The sequence below is a fragment of the Eretmochelys imbricata genome, chromosome 11 (assembly GCF_965152235.1).
Source record: "Eretmochelys imbricata isolate rEreImb1 chromosome 11, rEreImb1.hap1, whole genome shotgun sequence".
Taxonomy (NCBI): Eukaryota; Metazoa; Chordata; order Testudines; family Cheloniidae; genus Eretmochelys; species Eretmochelys imbricata.
The window spans coordinates 38,421,169-38,441,297 of NC_135582.1; the positions used below are offsets into that span (position 1 = coordinate 38,421,169).

Consider the following 20,129-nt stretch of genomic DNA (forward strand, 5'->3'; position numbering starts at 1 on the left):
GAAAGAAGTGGGGCCATCACTCCTCGCCACACAATGAGCTAGCATGAAAAAGGAATCCACTGACACTAAGGGATTAAAACTCAGCTGTTTGTTTTAAAGCAGCCTAATACATTGTATATTGCTCCCTGGGTGGAATAAGGATAGTTGAAACAAATACAGTGTCTGGTAAATAAACTCACTTCTGCATCAGGAGACTCTGTAGTAATAAGTGACTCAGCCCTCAAACTCCTACACTGCTCTGACTGTTGGACAGAATAAAAAATGATACTGTTCTGCTGACTAAGCTGACAGTTTTACATTTCTAGCTCTTCTATAATTAGTATTGATTCTTAGCTCTCTCTGGTCCTATGACCCTTGTTAGTGTCCTTTTTCTCTTACAAAAGCAAGTCAACACCTACTGCCCATTTCAAAGTGTTTTTAATATATTTTGACTAGAGCTTGGAAACTTTTGCTCTGAGTGATTCTAAGATTGCAGCTTCAGGCTCCTCAATTAGGACCATGATACTTGGGAAGAAGCTATCTGAAATCAGCATCAATGTTCAAGTAGGATTTATAAAAGAAATACCTGTTCCTAATGTCTCTGCTCAGGGGTGCAGATACCTTGTCCCTGGCAAACAATAGGTTACTGGCAACTTATGCTCATAGGTGCTCCATTTATGGCCCAAAAAGCAGGAATTCCAGAAAGGGAGGGACCACAGGGGAGAAGTCTGGTCTCTGAACTCCAGGTTATATATGTGGGTAAGAAATCTACAGCTGAGTATTTGGTGCTTATTGGGTTTTCTGCAACCCAGAGATAAAGTTCTTGCTGGAAAAGGGGCTCTGACTGACTCAACTGCCATTTTGTTGTATAGAATTGCTTCACCAGCTTAGTTTTCCTTTACAGGCACTGTTGGCTGCCATCTTGAAATTTCTTCTGTAGGGAAGCAGTGCCAGTGACTCTTAATTTTGAGTTACAGTAGCATGTTGGAACACTAGGCATTCTTGCGCCCATACTATCTGCAAAATTCTACTCTAGCCCCCCAAAAGTTGCTGTTTTGGGAGGGCACTGGTTCCGGGACAACTGATAGCACATTTTTCTTCCTGGTGTGTGGTGTGAAAAAATTGAAAGTTGATGTTTTGCCATGTATTTTGCAAATCATAGGTATACCATACTAGACATTAAGGAAGCAGAAAGGCAGGGTGTAACTCTTTGGGATACCAGTGTAAACAACCTCTTCAAGAGAGGAAAAATTCTTCCACTAGCTGGTAATAAATTTAAGATGATTAGGCCTTTGCTGCTATTTTTGTCTGTGCTGCAACACACTGAAATCCCTACTGAACTGAACAAAGGAATAAACCTGCTGAAAGAATAGATTTACTGACATTTAAGGAAACTTCCTTGTTCTATTCTTTCATGAAAAATTGGGGGATAAATAGTCACATAAATCTTGTGCAAATAGCTGGAAAGCAAATTAAGGATAGCAGTGAGGCATCTCCACAAGAACCTTCTTGTCACATCTTTCTGACTTCTTTGGATTGGCCTTTTTGAATGGAAAATTCAGCTGATATTTTACACACTACAGTGAGTTTCTCTCCCTCAGTATTCATTTTGCTTTAGGAGATCACTGCAAGCAGAATATATGGTATGATGGCAACCTCTATCCTTTAGGACAGTGATAACCAAAACCAGGCATGTAGGGACTTGATTTGATCTGCATGGGGAGGCAGGACAGTCAGGGTGGAGGTGGAGGGAATAATCCCCTTTCCTGGGGTTAACTGGGATTGGACTGAACAGCAACCTGTGCAGAAGCAATTCTGACTAAACATTTTGACAGTCTGAGGCCAACAGGGCCATTAGACAGTGTGTCCTTGTGAATAGAGTACTGGAGTGAGATTCAGGAGACTTGGCTTCTATTCCTGGCTCCGTCGCTGACCTGTTCGGTAACTCTGGGGAACTCACTGCACCTCCCCATGCCTCAGTTTTCCCATCTGTAAAATGAGGGTAATTATATTGATCTCCTTTGTAAAGCACTTTGAGAGCTACTGAAGAAAAATGCTGTATAAGAGTGAGGTATTATTTATTAGCTATGATGCTGAGAGTGTGACACAAGATTTTGCCGCTTGTGCACAAGCTGTAAGAATGACTGAAGTACAGTGTGTTGTTTTGTAGAACATACTGCCCCCAAATCCTTCATGAACAAGTTAAACTCTTTATGAATGAATGGGTATGATGTTCCCCCCTGGTGTTATCTGGACCGGTGATCTGCTAGGTCACTCCAATCCTTGACTCTGGGAGCCAGCTTTACCCTACTCTGCTGTGAGAACTCCCACTCCTGGGCTGTTCACGCACAGCCTCTGGCATGTAAGCTGCTCCTTGGATTGTCCAACCAAATGACACTAGCCAATATCTCCTCTCCAGATACAACCCTAGGAACCTCCGTCTTGCAGTGCCCAGTTATGCTGTAAGATGCTGCAAGCTTATATGAGTTTGTCAGTTTAACAAAGAAATTGATATGTACCAGGCCTATTATCTCAAGGGGAGTCTCTGACATGCTTCGAACCAAACACACTGCTTCAGGTTGAATAATCAAACAGATTTATTAACTGCAAAGATAAATTTTAAGTGATTGTAAGTCAAAGCATAACAAGTCAGATTTGGTCAAATGAAATAAAAGCAAAACGCATTCTAAGCTGATCTTAACACTTTCAATGCCCTTAGATGCTTCTCACCACAGGCTGGCTGGTTGCCCTTCAGCCAGGCTCTCTCTTTTGATCAGTGCTTCAGTCGCTTGGTGTGGTGTCTGTAGATATAGGTGGAAGAGAGAGGAAGAGCATGGCAAACATCTCTCCCTTTTATCATGTCCTTTCTTCCCTCTTGGCTTTGCACCCCCCTGCCCCTTTCAGAGTCAGGTGAGCATTACCTCATCGCAGTCCAAAACTGACCAAAGGAAGGGGAGTGGCTCACTGCGAGTCCAACACAGTGATTCTCAAACTTTTGTAGTGGTGACCCCTTTCACACAGCAAGCCTCTGAGTGCGACTCCCCTTATAAATTAAGAACACTTTAAAAAGATTTAACACTATTATAAATGCTGGAGGTGAAGTGGGGTTTGGGGTGGAGGCTGACAGAGGCCCGACCCCTAGTTTGAGAACCCCTGGTCCAACAGATCCTTTGCTGTTGCCTACGCCAGTGTCCTTTGTTCCTGTGAGGCTGTCCCATACATGCCTGATGTGGTGTGAACTGCCCCCCTGATTTTGGAGAATTTTTGCCTGGGCTTGCTTTAAGCCATGAGGATACATTTTCAGCCTCATAACTATATACATGGAATTATAACCTATAACATTACTATAACATTTCTGTAACAACAATTACTATAACATCACTATAACAACAATGCTCAGTGCATCATGAGCCTTCTGAAGACATCCGACATGACAAACTTTGCATTGGATACCAAACAATCACTTTATAAGGATGAATTTGTCAGCATAGGGTGTTCCCACGAGGTACAGAATGTCACAGTGGATTGTTCTAATATGGGACACACAACTTTGAGCGGTCTAGCGCTCACTCTCAGTGCTGATTGACTCCAGTGGGAGGACATACAAATGCTCAGCAGCTCTCAGGATTTAGTCCCTGAAAAATATTAACCATTTACATCTTAACTGCCAGGGACTGCATTGTTTCATTTCACAACTACTAACATGCCCCTTTGTTTTGTTTCTTTAAGACTCCCTGGCTCTGGAACACAAGGCAGTGCTGGAATGGATACCCATATCAGGTAAGTCATCCTGTTATATAGAATAAATATACAACCTCAATGAGAAGTTGTTTTTACTATGCAAACCCCTGTTTTATGCAAATGTTGATTAGCTTTATCAGACTACCCAACAAACACCATTTCGCACCCCCTGTTGTCTGAGTCATGGAGGAGCAACATGAGCGACATCCTCAGAGAAGGAAATATACCCGTCCCTCCTGGTGAGGACAAAAGTGCATCAGCAATAACTGGCAAAAAGATAGTTTGTCTGGGGACAAAAATCTCCCCGAACGCTGCGTGAAATGCACGCATGGTGGGAGGAGATACCTCCTCGTATTCAAAGTGTGGGAAACCCAGCCTTGAAAGCACTCCCCACTCGTGAGGTCCTAGAGCTCAGGTTCCAGCCTGAGGCTGAACATTTACATAGCAATTTTACAGCCTCTCAGCCCAAGCCCCATGAGCCCAAGTCAGCTGACCTGGGCCAGGCTCAGGTATTTAATTGTTGTGTAGATGTACTCAGAGAGTTAATAATACTTACCTACCACTCAGAGGTGTTGGGAGCATCAGTTAATCAATATCTATTAAATTTTAAATAATATTGTTAATTAGAGAGCTCATTAGAGAAAAATGTCACTGTGCATATGTGGTTAGGAGTTGGCATTGGCAACCATTTGGGAAAGTTCAGCTTCATGGAGGTGTATTTTTATGCAATACTAGTTTGCATTTATGTCATCACAACAGTATCATACTTGCAAGATTACAGAAGAATGTAAGGTTTCAGAGTAGCAGCCATGTTAGTCTGTATCCGCAAAAAGAAAAGTGGCACTTCAGAGACTAACAAATTTATCTGAGCATAAGCTTTCGTGAGCTACAGCTCGCTTCATCAGACGCGTGCGGTGGAAAATACAGTGGGGAGATTTATATACACAGAGAACATGAAACAATGGGTTTACCATACACACTGTAACAAGAGTGATCAGGTAAGGTGAGCTATTACCAGTGGGGAGAGGGGGTGGGGCAGAGGGGAGAAACCTTTTGTAGTGATAATCAAGGTGGGCCATTTCCAGCAGTTGACAAGAACGTGTGAGGAACAGTGCCGGGGGCGATAAACATGGGGAAATAGTTTTACTTTGTGTAATGACACATCCACTCCAGTCTTTATTCAAGCCTAATTTATTAACTAAGTTATTAGTTCCACTGTTCCTCACAAGTTCTTGTCAACTGCTGGAAATGGCCCACCTTGAGTATCACTAGAAAAGGTGTCGTTGTCCCCCCCCGCACTCTCCTGCTGGTAATAGCTCACCTTACCTGATCACTCTTGTTACAGTGTGTATGGTAACACCCATTGTTTCATGGTCTCTGTGTATATAAATCTCCCCACTGTATTTTCCTCTGCATGCGTCCGATGAAGTGAGCTATAGCTCACGAAAGCTTATGCTCAAATAAATTTTAGTCTCTAAGGTGCCACAAGTACACTTTTTTTTTTTTTTAAGAAGAATGTAAATAAGCATCAGGCTACAATAAGAGAGCCCTGGGGATTTCACAGCTGTTTGAGTGAGAGCAATATTTTGTTTGGAGCTAATTGCCAATTTCAGAGCAACCATTTTCTTATGCCTCATCTGTCTTCTTAATACTTTTAAACATAAATCCATTGTCATGATATATAGTATTTTTTTAAATCGGGTATCAAAAGTCACAAATATCACCTAATGATGTAGGCTTCAAGACTTGCAGTAACTTGTGGTTGTGTTTTTGGTTTGCAGCATTTCTACCCATCTAAATTCTAAATTTTCAGAAAGACTCCAAACATTCACGTGTTTAGCCCCAATGTTGTTCTTCATTTTTATTTGGTAACAGCAGTACTCAAAACCCCCAGCAAGAATCAGGGGCCCGTTGTTCTAGACATTGTACAAACCCATAAGTGGGGTTGCCAACATTGTATTTCAAAAATAAGGGACTGTTTTCTTAGCACTCCCGCCCCACCCCTCCTCCCGAAAGTAGAAGTAGTAGTATTCTCATAAGCAGTATTCACATACTTCGCCAGGGTATTTCTTGCTGCTCTTTGCAGCACTCAGCAACTCCTAGTCTTGTTGTACAGAGATGAAAAAATAAGGAATGTCCCTTATAATGAGGGACCCTACCCATCAGTGATCATTAGTGCCCAAAAGACTAAGAGAAACCAGTTTAAGAGTTTGCAATCTGAGAAGTCTAAAATGTGGAGATGTGTTTTTCTTATGTATGTAATATGCAGTTTACAATCTGCTTCTGAAGAAAGAATCAGTATGATTGGCTAAAGAGCGTGAATATTTGCTAAGCTTATGATCAGGACAGAGAGGTCGCCCTTTGTTACTGAGAAAATTAGTTGTACCTTTTGAATACTCGTAGAGATCTATGAGATCTATAGCGACAAGCAGCAGACAAAGAGAAGATCCAGTGCCAGAGAATGAATTTTGATAGACAGCAAATCACAAAATAAAAACAGTCAGTCATTGTCCCAGAGAAAAAATGTGTTGGGCTCAAATCAAGGTTGTGTTTGCGGGGGTTTTGTTTGTTTGCTTTGTTTTCTAAATGAATAAAAGTTCTAATCATGCTGTGACTCACATGAATTATTCAACATGGCATTCCAGAAATCCAACACAACTCTATATAGATGTAGACAAGTGGGTGATTCTGCATTCACTTGATTGGCTAAGGCCCAAATCCTCACTTTACGCACTATTGAAGTTAAGGATCAGGAACTAACATTGGAACTGATCAAGTTCTCTACTTTTGTTATGCATTTGTTATGAGATGAAAACTGGGACATCCTTACAGTGTGGAGGTTCCCGCCGCCCAAATTATCTTGATTCTTGGGTTTAGAAAAACTTATCAATAGAGAACAACCAACAATCCTAAAAATTCTTCTAATACAAATTTTCCTTGTAAATTCTTTAGAGATTTTGGCTGTAATTCCAGCTTCCTTTTTAGTTCATATATCAGAATTAAGTTTAAAAAACTGCCGCTAATCAACCCCCTTCCTGGCAATGTCAGCAGAGCAGACAAAGGCTGAATGGGCCAGAGAGAATGAACTACCCTTTGTCACGTATGAATTGTTCCTTCATTGGTGGGGAAACTGGAGAGAGCATACCATCCAACTCCCCATGCCTTTGGATTCTAGGATTATCAACCAGGTACCTTTTACCTGCATTACATTAAAAACTAAGCAAATTAATACAAAGCTAGAAAAGATTGTCTAAAAATGGGCAAGCAGACCTGGTGATGGCAACAATTGAGTTTTTGCATTATCAGTATGATTGACATAATTAAAACTTAAAAAAAACCCAACCAGTAAATTTAAGCACTTTTAAAAAAGTTATTGTGTTTTACAAAGCAGGAAAAACAATTATCCCAGAGCATTGGCTAGGCACCTAAAGAGGGTTTTCTAAATATGAAGAAATACATGAAAATAAAGATTTTTTGACATGAAAAGATTTTAAAAGAAGAAATCTGTTTGTGTTATAGAATAGAAATGATGATCAAAACTACATAGTAGGACAGATTTTGCCCTGCTCTGCAACAACTTTGGGTGGTCCTCCAGTGCAAAACTGGTCTAAACCTGGTGACTCTGGCCGCTCAAGGATTCTCTCTGCCCAGGGCAGTCCTCCAGTGGCATAAAAATGCAGTAACATCTCCTATCCCAGAACCCCTCCCTTTCATTGATGTAGGGGACATGATGAGCAGGAAATGGGCATGGCTGAGTGTAAATTAGAGTCGCCCCCAGTCTGCTCTAATTTATGTCTGGGACCAGACTTAAAGCCTCTTTACACTTCTGCCCTTCTCAGCTGCGTCAAGCACTCCTTGGCTGCTGGTAAGGGTATGGGGCCTGCTTTTTTCTGTGTTGTAGGCCAAAGGGATCTGAATGGATTTAATCTATACAAATTGCTTCATGTCCTCCAAAAGATGGTATGTTCATAGGTCATTTTTAGACCCCGTAAGAACAGATTACATTAGAAAGACTGGTATAACTTTCATCATGGTGGTGTTGACAGCACTACTTTAATCCCATCATGGTGTCAACACACAGAGGTAAGACTGTTCACTGGAGCCATTTCTTCCCAATTCATTGTGCATCTGCAGCTTTTGGTATACTCTAAATTGGATGCAGCTGATTTGGAAACTAACAGGAGACAATTGTATAATCAAACATTCCTTTGCTGCGTATGAGAAAAGTGCTGTGTTCAAAATTGGCCAGAAACATTTCTGCTCTAGGGCCTGTCTTACTGGCATTGAAGGGAAGGGGTATAGCTCAGTTATCAGGATCTAAACATAAAAAAGAAGCGTAAGTAACAGATGAGGAGGGGCTTCTTCTCACAGAGCTATAGTGCTTGGAACAGGCACCCGTCAGAACTGTCCCAGATAGGAAGATTAGCCCGTAGTCTGTCTGCAATTTCCCCTCTCCTTGTGGAGTTTAGTATTTATAAAACAAATTGCTTTCTCAATCTGTTTAAACCTTCCTTTTTCAGCCGCTGATGCCTGACCTTCATTACTACTACATAGTCGAGTTGTCATTCTATTGGTCCTTAATGTTTTCTCAGTTCACGGACATCAAAAGAAAGGTAAGAACAATCAGTGTAAAAACTTGATGGGGCTGTAAACGCACACTTTCATTGACTCTTGGGTAGCATGCAACCCTGTCGCTATGTACTGTGCTAGACACTAGTTATTTCCATTTGCAAGCTACTGTAGATATTCACCGTTGTGATACTGATGTTAAAGTGGGCACGTCATTCAGTTCCTGGGCAGTGGGATGTGCCATTTCCTGCACCTTGCTGAAGCAGCCCACAGTAATCTAATATTCAGTGGCAAAGGGCCACAATGTCAATTGATAATCTGCTACTCTCACATCAGGGATTGTGTTGTCTCTTGATGATCAATAAACTGTGGTGTACTCACTTGACATGATGTGATAAGAGCATCAGTATCAGAGCTAGATGCTGCTGTGAATTTACTAGACCATCTGGGGTAAGATTCATGAGAACTTTGAGTTCATCTCCCTGTAAAGACAAAATGAAGGCATATAAATGTATCTGATATTAAATTGATACTACAGTATCAATCTTTCCTTTACAGATGAAAACCTCAAGAAGCTTCATATCTTTTGTATATAGCTATAACTAACCATATGTGCGAAACAAAACCCAGTGTCTTTTATTTTCTGTGTAATGGGGAAAAAATGAAATTTTGAAGTTGGAAAACTGCATAGACTGTAAAATAAATCCATTCCCAATGTGTCCATCTTTAAGTCATCGTTTGGGAACTTGCCTGTTATACAAAGCAGATGGGCTTTTAACCAGAACCTTTAACCTTGCAGAACCACATTGTCGGTGCTGGCTGTCCATATGAGAATGCTATTGAACAGTACCAATGGCAGCCTGTTCCATTTTGTTTTCCCTTCCTTCTCCTTCAACAGGCAGCAAGAATTGCACAATGGTCATCCATAACAAAACCAAAAAGAACAACAACAATAAAAACCCTGTGCTGTATTCTACAGTAATGGTCTAAAATACAATGTTAATGTTGTGCTTCGGATTATTGTAATGTGTTAAAGTTGCATAGGATAGAATTTATTTTTGTTTCTTTTCTTTAAAGGAATAAGGAAATTACATTTTAAAAAAACTGTTAAAAGAACTTTATTTAGGTTGCAAAGTCAATCACTGAAAAGTAAGAAAATGTCTGTATTAAGGTTGCCCATCCCCCTGTTGACACAGTTTTTAATTAAATGATCACAGGCTAACCCATAATTTTAAAAGAAAAATCCCTGTTTAATGGGGCAGTTAATTCTAACAAGACCATATTTCTGGGAAACGAAGCAGAGAATAAAGAGTGTCCTCAAGAAAATGAATCCTCCCCCTGGAACCACAGTGTACAGCTGGGAATCCTAGTCTGTATTTGTTTCAGCAAGGAAAATACTCCATTTCCAGCATCTGCAAAGTTTCTCTCCAGAATCAGGAAGCCCAAGGAAATGTCCAAGAATCTCAAATCTTTGTTAGATGATACAGTGTAAACAGAAGAGTTGACACAGACATATATGCCGTTTGCTCCGAGTGCCCAGTCTACTTACAGTCACTACATGTGCAATCAGTCAGTGGCTTGAAATCAATACAACTTTACTCATCCCGAAACAGAGGTGTAGAGAAACATGGCTCAGCAGAAGAGTCTGACAGCGGAGAAGAATTCAATCCAAATACGATACGTGTAAGCACCAGTAGTAGGAAGGACATAACCATTTGCAAATATGAAAACCAATACCAAATCTCTGCAGCAATGTTACAATATCATTCAGGTTATTCCTGCAGAAATGTGTCATTATATCTAAGCAGTCCCACTGCATGTATTTAGCCTTATGTGCTGCTCAATTATATCTTTATTCTGCCTTCTCTGTGCACCTCTGGGGGGAGGAATGTCATAATTGCAAAACTATGGAATGCTGATCTGGATGCATTTTTTAAAAATGCCTGCTAACATCTTAGATTATATAAAAAGTGGGAAAGTACTGAACACTATATAACAGTGTTAAAATGCAGCTTTCAAAAGGTCCATTGTGATGTTCAAAAACTTTCCTAATTTGAAACCTCTTGGGGGCAAGTAATGTGTCCATTTCTCCCATGACTTAGAGAGTTGTCACATTTGATCAGACAGGTAGATATTTGCATATCCAGATTGACTAGCTGAGCATCTAACCACTCATTACTGCTCGCTGTTTTGGATTTTGTGCATGCAAACAGGGCCCATTCCTGAAGTTCTTACTCTAAGGCCAAAACCTGCCCATAGCACAAAGGCCAGGTCTCTCCTGAGGGGTCAGGTTGAGATCTAGCCTCTCATGCTCCAGGATACAGAGAACAAGCAGAGCTGCTCCCCTCTGGGCACATCCATTCTCTGGCCCCACACTGTTGCATGGATTGAGTCTCAGAGGGAGGCAGAATTTTCCCCCATGCAGCCTTCTTGCACCTGGAACTGCCTTATGGAGTGGAATGCTGAGAGTGGTTCTGCTGTCTATTGGTTGTACAATTTACCTCTATGGGTCCAATTCATTTGAAGTCAATAAAAAAAGTTCCATTGACTTCAGTGGGCTTTGCATCAGGCCCTGTATACTTACTTGGGCAAAACTTCCATTGATGTCGGGAATGCAGGCTTTGGCACACAATTTACATGGGTAAAATTGACTATTCTATTTATTTAAGTTCGTGTGTGCTTGTGGATATCTAACCTTTCTGTCTGGCAATGTAGGTGTGAATGGACTTTACGGGCACTGAACTTGCAATATACAGCAAAGGTCAGCCACAATGAAGGACTGCAGCTCAATGCTTTCTCTCCCTCCCCTCCACTCTTCTCTGTTTGTCCTTTTGGGGGTACGACATTTAAACCTTACCTATTTTCTATGTGTCTGAGTGAGTTTTGGTCACCATGGCCTGTGCCCAGACCTTTAGCTTCTATTTTTGTCCTGTGTACATGGCTTTCATTACCAGTGACCTCTGAGTGATATGTATGAACTTTGAAGGTCCTCTCTGGTCTTAGGATGCTGAAGAGCCTTGTGGCTTCTAATTGTACAGATTCAGGTCCAATTTTGCTCTTAAGTTACGCTTCCACTGGAGTCAATGAACTGGCATGAGCATAACTGAGAGCAAGATAACTTTATGAAAAAAGACAAATGAACAAACAGGTCTTAACTTCATTTTTGGTTTTCAGCATACTGTTTAATAGCATTTAAACCCTGAGATCTACAAGGGAAATATCTTTCATCAGTTACAACCTATACACTAACATCATGTCGATTTTCTGTTCCCAAATGATTACACGCTGAGCCTCAGACTCCACTAACTTGGTGCAAATCAGGTGTTAATCTGCTGAAGCCAATGGGAATCACACTGGAGTTAAAGTGGTGAGGGAGGGGTTAGGCCCATAGTGTGAGTTGTGATATTTACACTGTTGACCCTCATATACAGAAGAAATATCATCGAGTGAGTGTTGGTTCGTTGTGAGGTCACTACAATTTGAATATTCAATTATCAAAGACTACAGTGTCTAAAACCTTCTGAAATAGTTCGACCACTAAATCAAAAAGTCTCACTAAGAAACAAGCCAATGGGAAACATCCTGCACATTGCAAATTTGGTATTGCATTTTCTAAAGCTTTGTTCTGGGATTCTGTGACGTATAGTTGCTGTTCATACTGTCGCTTTTTGTGACTGCTACTTTTATAAGGGGTAGCTAATGAATATTAGAAGACAGAATCTACAAACAGCTCTCCTGTGTCTCCTGTGTCTAGCTGCGTGGCTAGAAGGAATGTGAAGTTTGCCACCCAATACAAGACATTATTGGAGTACTTCATGGACATTTATAGGTGGCAGATTTCCAGTTCTCAGCCTGAGAAATCTGTTGCTATTTTTTTTTAACAGTGGGAAAATTAATTCCTTATGTAAGTTTGGATCTCTTTCTAAGAAGTTTTGAATGCCACAGCAATGGTGTCATAGTACAGAGTGATTAGAAATGCCATGGCAGTTATTTCTGCCATCTGAGTCCCTGCTGGAATTCCGCTGCCCACTTTCATTTTGTCTGACCTCTTTCAATGCCTGGTGCTGGAGCTGCAGTGCTGGTGCTCAGCGCTGGCATCATTCCGACACTGGTCTTTCACTTTGTGCGTCGTGAGGGAAATGCACTCGCTATTCCCATCTCTACGTTATTCCTCCCATGTAGCAAATCCATGACTTGAAAATGACTTCCCGTGGGCTTGCTGATTTTCAAATACCTGTTTTGTCTTTATTTGTTTGTTACCCAATTCCATCAGATTATCTCTGTGTGACTGAAAAGAGATGGACAAAAATCTAACTATTTTGCTCACTATATAGCATCAGCATTCAGTTAAGGCAATGAAACAGGGTAGATTAACTTTTATACTTTCATAATGGCATGTTTGATCATAATCTTCTACTGTATCGCTGTAATAATTTTCTAACCTTAAGGTGTTTTCAGTTTACAAAGACTGCAGCAGAGTTATGATTTTTACACCTCTGTGCTGCTTCCCAGATTCCACTTTTAAAGGGCACAAACAGTAAGAGGAAAACCAGATCGGTTAAGAATCTTATGGCTGTCAGAGAGCATCAGTTAGTTTTGAATCAGTGAAATTTATGTATGTGTGTGTTGGTAGCATGGCAGAAGTGTATTCTGAGATAAATATATTTTATTAAGGTCAGCATAAGGGATTTTGTAAAATTGCTACCTCAATCCATGCTTTCCTGGATCAACGAAAGATTGTGAAAATTGTACTTTAGTGATTACAAATGTTATATGTTTTCAGGTGGCTTAGCAGTGCCCAGATCTTCTCCATTCATTTAAAAAAAACTGTAGCTGCTAATTACCCTGCATGGTGTGTTATGTTTATGGAAAGTTTATAACTATATTTCATGAGCAATCTGCTCCACAATGTCTATAGTTAGTCCTTGGAACTCTTTCTGCATACCCTGGCGAAAGGAGGAAGAAACACAGTGATGTGTTTAGTCTCAGAGAGAAAAAATGCACGTTGCACTGATCTTGTGGAGCTTGGGTGACTAGGATGGAACTGTTATGGTTGAAGACTTGAAACTAAGTGAGATTCTCCCCCCACCCCCCAAAAAAAAACCCAACAACCCCCTCCCCCCATCCTTAATATATTGTATTAATGGAACAAGCTCAATAGAGGGTGGAATTTTTCCAGAACACCCTGATGACAAAGGAGCAGAAGTCCTATTGACTTTCAGTGGTATGTGAGTTCCCCAGTCACTTTGGAAAATTCCATCCATAATCCAGTGGGAAATATCCTCTGGCTCCATTAATATATTTTGTTTGCTTGTTTAATTCACCACACTGTTGCTGTTCTATGTCTGAGACACTTCAAACATAACTTAAGAGGGCCTCTTTGGAAACCTCATGGCCTTTTAAAGGAAAGAAACAGTCTGACATGATGAAATACAAAGTATTTGAGTAAACTTTTGGGCAATTCATGTGAAAAGACTGCTCAGTTTCACTAATGAATGACCCTCTCACTCAATATGCCACAGTTTCACACAGTACAATTCACTTCCAGAGTGCCTCGTTGAATATAAACTATTTCTATACATACACAATTTAAAAACTATCTTTTGATGTTAAAATATTATTTTATTTACTTATTTATAAATATGTTTCCATCAGAAAGGTTCTGTGTGTGTGGATGGTACAAGCTATGCAACAATAAATTCCAAATAAAATGAACTCCTCCAGTCACAATCTCCTCTCAGCCCCCACTCACCAATCAGGGGAGGGCTGGAATTCACAAGTGAGCTTTGCATGGGAATCCTAAAAATCCCTGGGCTTGCATTCTGTCTGACCAACAGGGAAGCAAATTCCAGAGAGGAAGCTTCCTCCCTTTTGAACATCCTGCAAAAATATATTCTCTGTGACGTGTTGGATCAGTTCTACAAGGGACACAAACTATTTTGTTAGTTAAAATTTTTGAAGAAGTTTAAAATCACAAACATAGATGCAAATAGAGGGCCAAATCCTGCCCTTACAAATGTCTGCATCCCCAGTGATCTGGTTTTGTTTGCGTGTAAATGATGTTAGAATTTGACCTATAGAATAAGGGATTCAAAAAGCACTATAGAATATGTATAATATAACCATTATCATCTCCTTTTTGCAATGTCAGGATGGGGTAGGGCTGAGGTTATGAGCATCTTCCATCCATGTCTGTTTTGAGTTGCCATTTGAGTCTATTGGGGGATTGTGGGTGGTTTTATATACAGTGTTATACCACTTTGTCTTTAGATGTCCATGACCTCTCTCGACATGCACGCTTCCATAGAGAAGAATTTTAGGCCATCGATTACAGGTGTTAACTTTGATAGTAATCTAACTCTCTGAAAGAGCCATCTTGCATTACTTTTTTGAAATTGTTTTTCAAGCTCTTCACCTCTCGAGTCAGTTTTTCTTAGCCTTTTTGACCATTCATTCTAGTTCCTTGTTAACCATTCATTCTAGTTCCTTGTATTTGTTATTCCGCTCAGTGCTGTGTTCAGATTTAAGATATGCTTCCTTTTTTCTTGTTAGATTGTCAATCTCTGATGCCACCCAGATTTTGCTTTTTGGATATGGGCTCATCCCTAAAATCTCCCCACTCATGGCCTAGAGTTCTACTTGTGTCCTGTAGATCTAAAAGAGGGGCAAAGTGGCCACTGATGGTATTCTGAATGTTCCCCATAGTATCTGTATTTTGCATAGGGTGAGTGGATTTCCTGCTACCAGATTCTGCTGGCAGATCAAACACTGGCTTGGCCAACACTGTGGTACCTTAATTGGGAATGGGGAATCCGACCCTGCCACAAACCCAAGGTTCTATTCCATCCGTCTTGTGGTACTTCTTATATACTATAAAAAGAGAATAAGACAGATAAAACTTTTTTAAAAGAGAGAGTGAATTACGTGAAGGAAACAGTCCACTGGACAGCTGATCCATAAGTAGATAATAAATAAAGATGCTATTGCTCAAGAATCTTAAGGTCTCTGACACACAATACAAATGGTCAAGAACTCCTTAAAGAGTTCCAAAAAGAGACTGAAAAATCTAGTATTTATACAAGCATGGATGTGGCAGCTACAAAAGCAGAGATGATTTTCTGCTTGACTTATCCCTGCATTTGGATTGAGTCTGTACTAACTTAATTGCCATTGGCAGTGAAATCAAAAGGCAGTTCCGTACCACACGTAACTGAAACGTGTAAGGAAACAAGGCATGATATGTCAATATGGAAACCTCAGAGACCGCATTATTTTCCTAGCCATGCTTTTTCTAATATTTGGGGGAAAGGTAAAAGCTTCACTAATTTGATTGTAGAAGGCTTAAATTTTCAACTGGATGGCCATAAATATCTGGACTGGTATTGAATGTGAGAAAGACAGACCATTTTTCTCTATTTTGATCATTAAGACCCTTGCAATGTGAAGCAACATTTAATCCTGCTTTCCTTACTTTGTGTTCTATTTGTCTTAAGAAATTGAAATTAAGGCAGTATTTTGAGATGACTGCAGAATATCTTTCACTGTGCTCCAGTCAGCAGCCTTAATGTCAGGGACCATAATGTTGTTTGAAAAAAATCCATAAATAATTCAAGCTTGTATTTCTTCCTCCCAAAACAATTATCAAACTACAACACAAATGTCTGGTTTTAGCATTATTTTTCAGCCTCGTGGTGGACTTACTAGTGATATCCAGTTCTAGATTGTAGGACACCCAGAGTACTTGTTAATGTTTTCCAATAAACTGGAGAGTGGGGAGTGGTATCCTCTCATTGTTAATACTAGGGAGACTTCTCAGGCAAGAAGGTGCTGCAGATTTTTTAGATCATTCTGTACATGCTACTTGTACTGTAAGGTACAAACAGAATTCACATGCCCAAAGGGAAAATGTTTTGTCAATTTTACTCTTCGCTTTCCTTGCAATTAATAGTGGAATGAGGTCATAGTAATTCCTGGAATCTACAAAAAGCAAATGTTAGCACTGTTGTCACTGCTTCCATATGGGCCAACATCATGATGTTTTTTCAGAGCAGGTGACGAGAATCAGGCTCCTTGTGTTCTGTTTTCTGCTCTGCTGTCTCGGCCAGATTCTCCCCTTTGCTCCTTCTCTGGTCATTTATATCTGTGCAGAGTGAGTTTAAGATCACTTTGCGCACCTATAAATGACAGCACAAGGTGCAAGGCAATGGAGAATTAGGGCTTGTTGTTTGGAAAAGGAAATAAAATATTTATAATTTTATAAAGAGAAAGGGAGAACTTTTGAAGCAGAGGCAGTGAGGTGAGGGGCTTTATCCCACTCTATTAACCTGTGGACTCCTTTGCAACTCATGTTCTCTTCCTTTTTCTCAATCTAGAAGTTGAACAATTGAGAATGGGAGGGGCACTGACAGAACCTATCCATTTCACAACTGAGGATATACTATTGACCTGAACTGGAAGCTGCTGTATTTGTTGAGGAGGCAAAATTCAGGCCTCCTGGCACAGAGGATTTATCAAATCCAGGTCCCTGAGAGATCCATGGAAACTTGAGGGATGACAGGATCAGAAAAGTGCCTGCATTTTCACTGACGCTGGCATTAGCATGTGTAAGCCTGTGGGCTGTCTCACCCGTCCATGCTCCAAAGAACCCTCTCCCACTGCACATTTCCAAACCTCTTCTTTATTTCCTCAAAATAAAACACATTTAACACAAGTTCAACATCTCTGTCAAGTCCTTTTGCCCTGATCTGGGGTCTTCTGCAGGAGCCTATCTACTCCCCACAGCTTTTGCACGCCTTAGGCCATCTGCCTAGGACTCAAGTGAGCCTTTGCTCCTTGCTAGATTACACTCCACCAGCCATCTACCTGGAGTCACAGAACTGAGTTCTGTCCCCTAATCCCAGGCCTCCTGAAAGAGCCTTCCTTCTTCCTGCAGTTCTCACCAGCAGCTGAGATACTTGCTGGCTCTTAAGAAGACTAGGTGATCTTCAAGCTGTCACCTGATCCATAGCATTGCAGCATCAGCTGATTCCTTTAAAGGGCTACCTCACCCTGTGACAGCATGTAGCATGGAATGAGAGAGAAGAAGCAGTTTCTTAAAAATATTAGAAATGGGATCCTCGGTGCTAAGAGACCTGAGGGGCTGTATCAGGGAGCAGTCTAGGAGAGGCCTTTAATACAATATAAACATGTGTTTGTGTTTCTGTATCTACTGAAAGTGCACTCAAAGCAAAGCTTGTAAACAGTGTCTAAGCTCTTGTACATGAGTGATTTTGGGTTGCATTGTTTTGCATGTTATAAGCTGCTAGGGCATAAGAGAAATGGTGTAATTTGAGTGGTATGCACATATGCCTTTTATAAGTAATTTTGGCTGTAAAAGCTTTACTTCGTTAGATTTATTCACTGAACTGTGAAATAGAAATGCTACATAATTCTTAATAATCTTTTTTTGTTTTTGCTCTACGTACAGTAACTGTTTTGTTTAATTTAAATTAAATGCATAATTATGTGTATTTTAATGTGCACTCAGTTAAGAGAATTATTCAAGGTTTTTGAGTATTGTAACCTCTAATCCTGAGTTTAAACTTTAAAATCACCCATCCATTTGTGTAAAGATGCTGAATCTGCTGCACAATGTCTCACTGTTTTTCTTCTTCTTTTTGACATTCTAGGATTTCAGCATTATGTTTACGCATCACATTGTAACAGTCATTTTGATATCCTTTTCATATGCAACCAATTTGACACGAGTGGGAGCCCTGACCTTGTGTCTTCATGATTCAGCTGACGTTTTGCTGGAGGTGAGATTGTTCATGTGCCATCAGGATCTATCCTGTACAAAAAGTCAGTCAACACTACTGATTGTACTGGGTATGCTATGTTCTGTTAGCTAGCAGACAGAAGGGTACAATCCTACCTGTGTTGCCTGCACAAAAAAGTATTTTCCTACGACAGAGGCTATTTTAAATAAAAACAATGATTATCATTAGCATACTTCTTTCATAAAATAGTATCATTTTTTTCTTGCCAAAAGTGTAATGTACCTTTTAAAAAAAAATCACACACTGTATGTTTTTGTGCCTTAAAGCTGGTTTATCTATCCACTGGGAGATTGCCCCAGTGTAGAGGAATCCTGAGGTGATGTAGAGCCATTGTAGCAGATCCTATGCCTCCCCTTCCATCCAGCCATCAGTATTAAGGGTGCGGTCAGGGAAAATAATGCATGGTGAGAGTTCCTTCATGCCCAGATAATCTCCAGCTGCTGTAATGGATCCTTAGGCTATGTCTACACAGCAATATAAGCCTAGGGTTGGTGGGACTTGAGTCAGCTGGCCTGTGTCAGGAAACCCTGGGTTTGAGCATCTACATTGCTTTTTAACCATAGGTTAAGGATTTTCTGACCCGTGCTCGAACCTAGGATTCTGGGGTCCACACTGCAGTGCACAAACCCAAGCCAAAGTAAACTTATCCCAGAGTGCCTAGCACCTCTCCCTCCTCCCCAGTGTTAACACTCAGGCCCTAGGAATATGCTGCACTGTGGGAAAACTCTACTACCTACCCTGTTTCCTAACGGTGGCAGTGGTATTGATGGGACTCAGGAGCCCATAAGGAGCACATGAGAACATACAGCATAATTAGTGGCTATCTCAGTAGAATGGCTGCAGTTTGAGAAGGCTTTATACTGAAATGACATCTAATCTGAGAATTGGACTCTCCAGCTCTAGGCTGAGTCACAGTGGCAGGAAAATGCCATGTGCACCTGTTCTGAGGTTAATAAGGACATTAGTCTCCAGGGCTGTCAAACTATTAAAATGGAACTTTGCGATTCTTCATTTTTAAACCGGGGTGTTCAATGCTGGTGGTTTTGGTTGGTTGTTTTTTTATTTATTTTGGTCTGTTTTGTTTTGGAGTTTGACATAAAACAGGTTTCAGAGGAAAAAGACACAAACACACCCCAGCCTGGCTGCTCCCCGCTGCGGCAGAGTGAACTGTATTCCCAGGGCTTGGGGTGCAGTGTGCTCTAGCACCCCCTAGGGATCCCTTATCCCTGCCCCCACTGCACCATAGGAGGCAGGGATAAGGGATCCCTGGGAGGCTGTGGGGAAATTTTGGGGCTGGCTTCCACTCACCATCTTCATAGTGCACACTGCCCGGGCACCCCTGCACACGCAGCCCCAGGGAGGATTCAGGAGCAAGCGCCACCCTGCAGGGAGAGGAAGTGACAGAGCCCACGGCTCAGCACGGCTGGGGGAGGGATGACTCCCAACATCCTGGGAGCTGCTTCCCACCTCTCAACTTTGCTTCCTGTTCCAGGCTGGCTCTGCACAACAGTGAGGAGGAGCCAGAGCAGGAAGTGGGAGTGTGCTCAGCCAGGCAGTAATGGAGCCTGTGGCTGCCTGCAGCACTGCTCCTCTACCGCCAGGAACTCTGAGATGCATCCAGAGGACTTCCAGAGCCTTAGTCAAGCCAGGGCCACATGTACACAGGAAAGGAATAGGGCTCGGACCTTAGGTCCCAGCTTAACGTGGGCTCGGACCCTCTAGCCCTGCAGGGTCCTAGCGCTTTGCGTCTGAGCCCTACGTTAGCACATCTGCAGTGTGGATGAAAGGGGGGTTGACTTGAGCCCGGCCTCAGACCTGGACTTAAATTGCTGTGTAGACATACCCTTATAGCTGTGAGCAACCACTGTAAATGTCAGCTGTCAGGCTGCTCTAATTTATGCCAGGATTTGGACCTACCTCAGTATGCATTTTGGATGAGAAGATCACAGAAGAGGTTTAAAGCCACCTTTGAACCCACACCCATGAGCTGCCTTGGTTGCAGGTCAGGATCAAAGCCTTAGC

At 41.3% G+C, this 20,129-nt stretch overlaps 1 protein-coding gene across 1 annotated transcript in view; it reads left to right on the plus strand.

Annotated features, from left to right (window-relative positions):
* Nucleotides 1–20,129, plus strand: part of CERS6 (ceramide synthase 6) — a 212,720-nt gene that overhangs the window by 162,560 nt on the left and 30,031 nt on the right. The window contains exons 5-7 of the mRNA XM_077830060.1: nt 3,709–3,759; nt 8,241–8,333; nt 17,958–18,086. Of these exons, the coding sequence (XP_077686186.1) occupies nt 3,709–3,759; nt 8,241–8,333; nt 17,958–18,086 (273 nt within the window). The remainder of the gene's footprint in view (nt 1–3,708; nt 3,760–8,240; nt 8,334–17,957; nt 18,087–20,129) is intronic.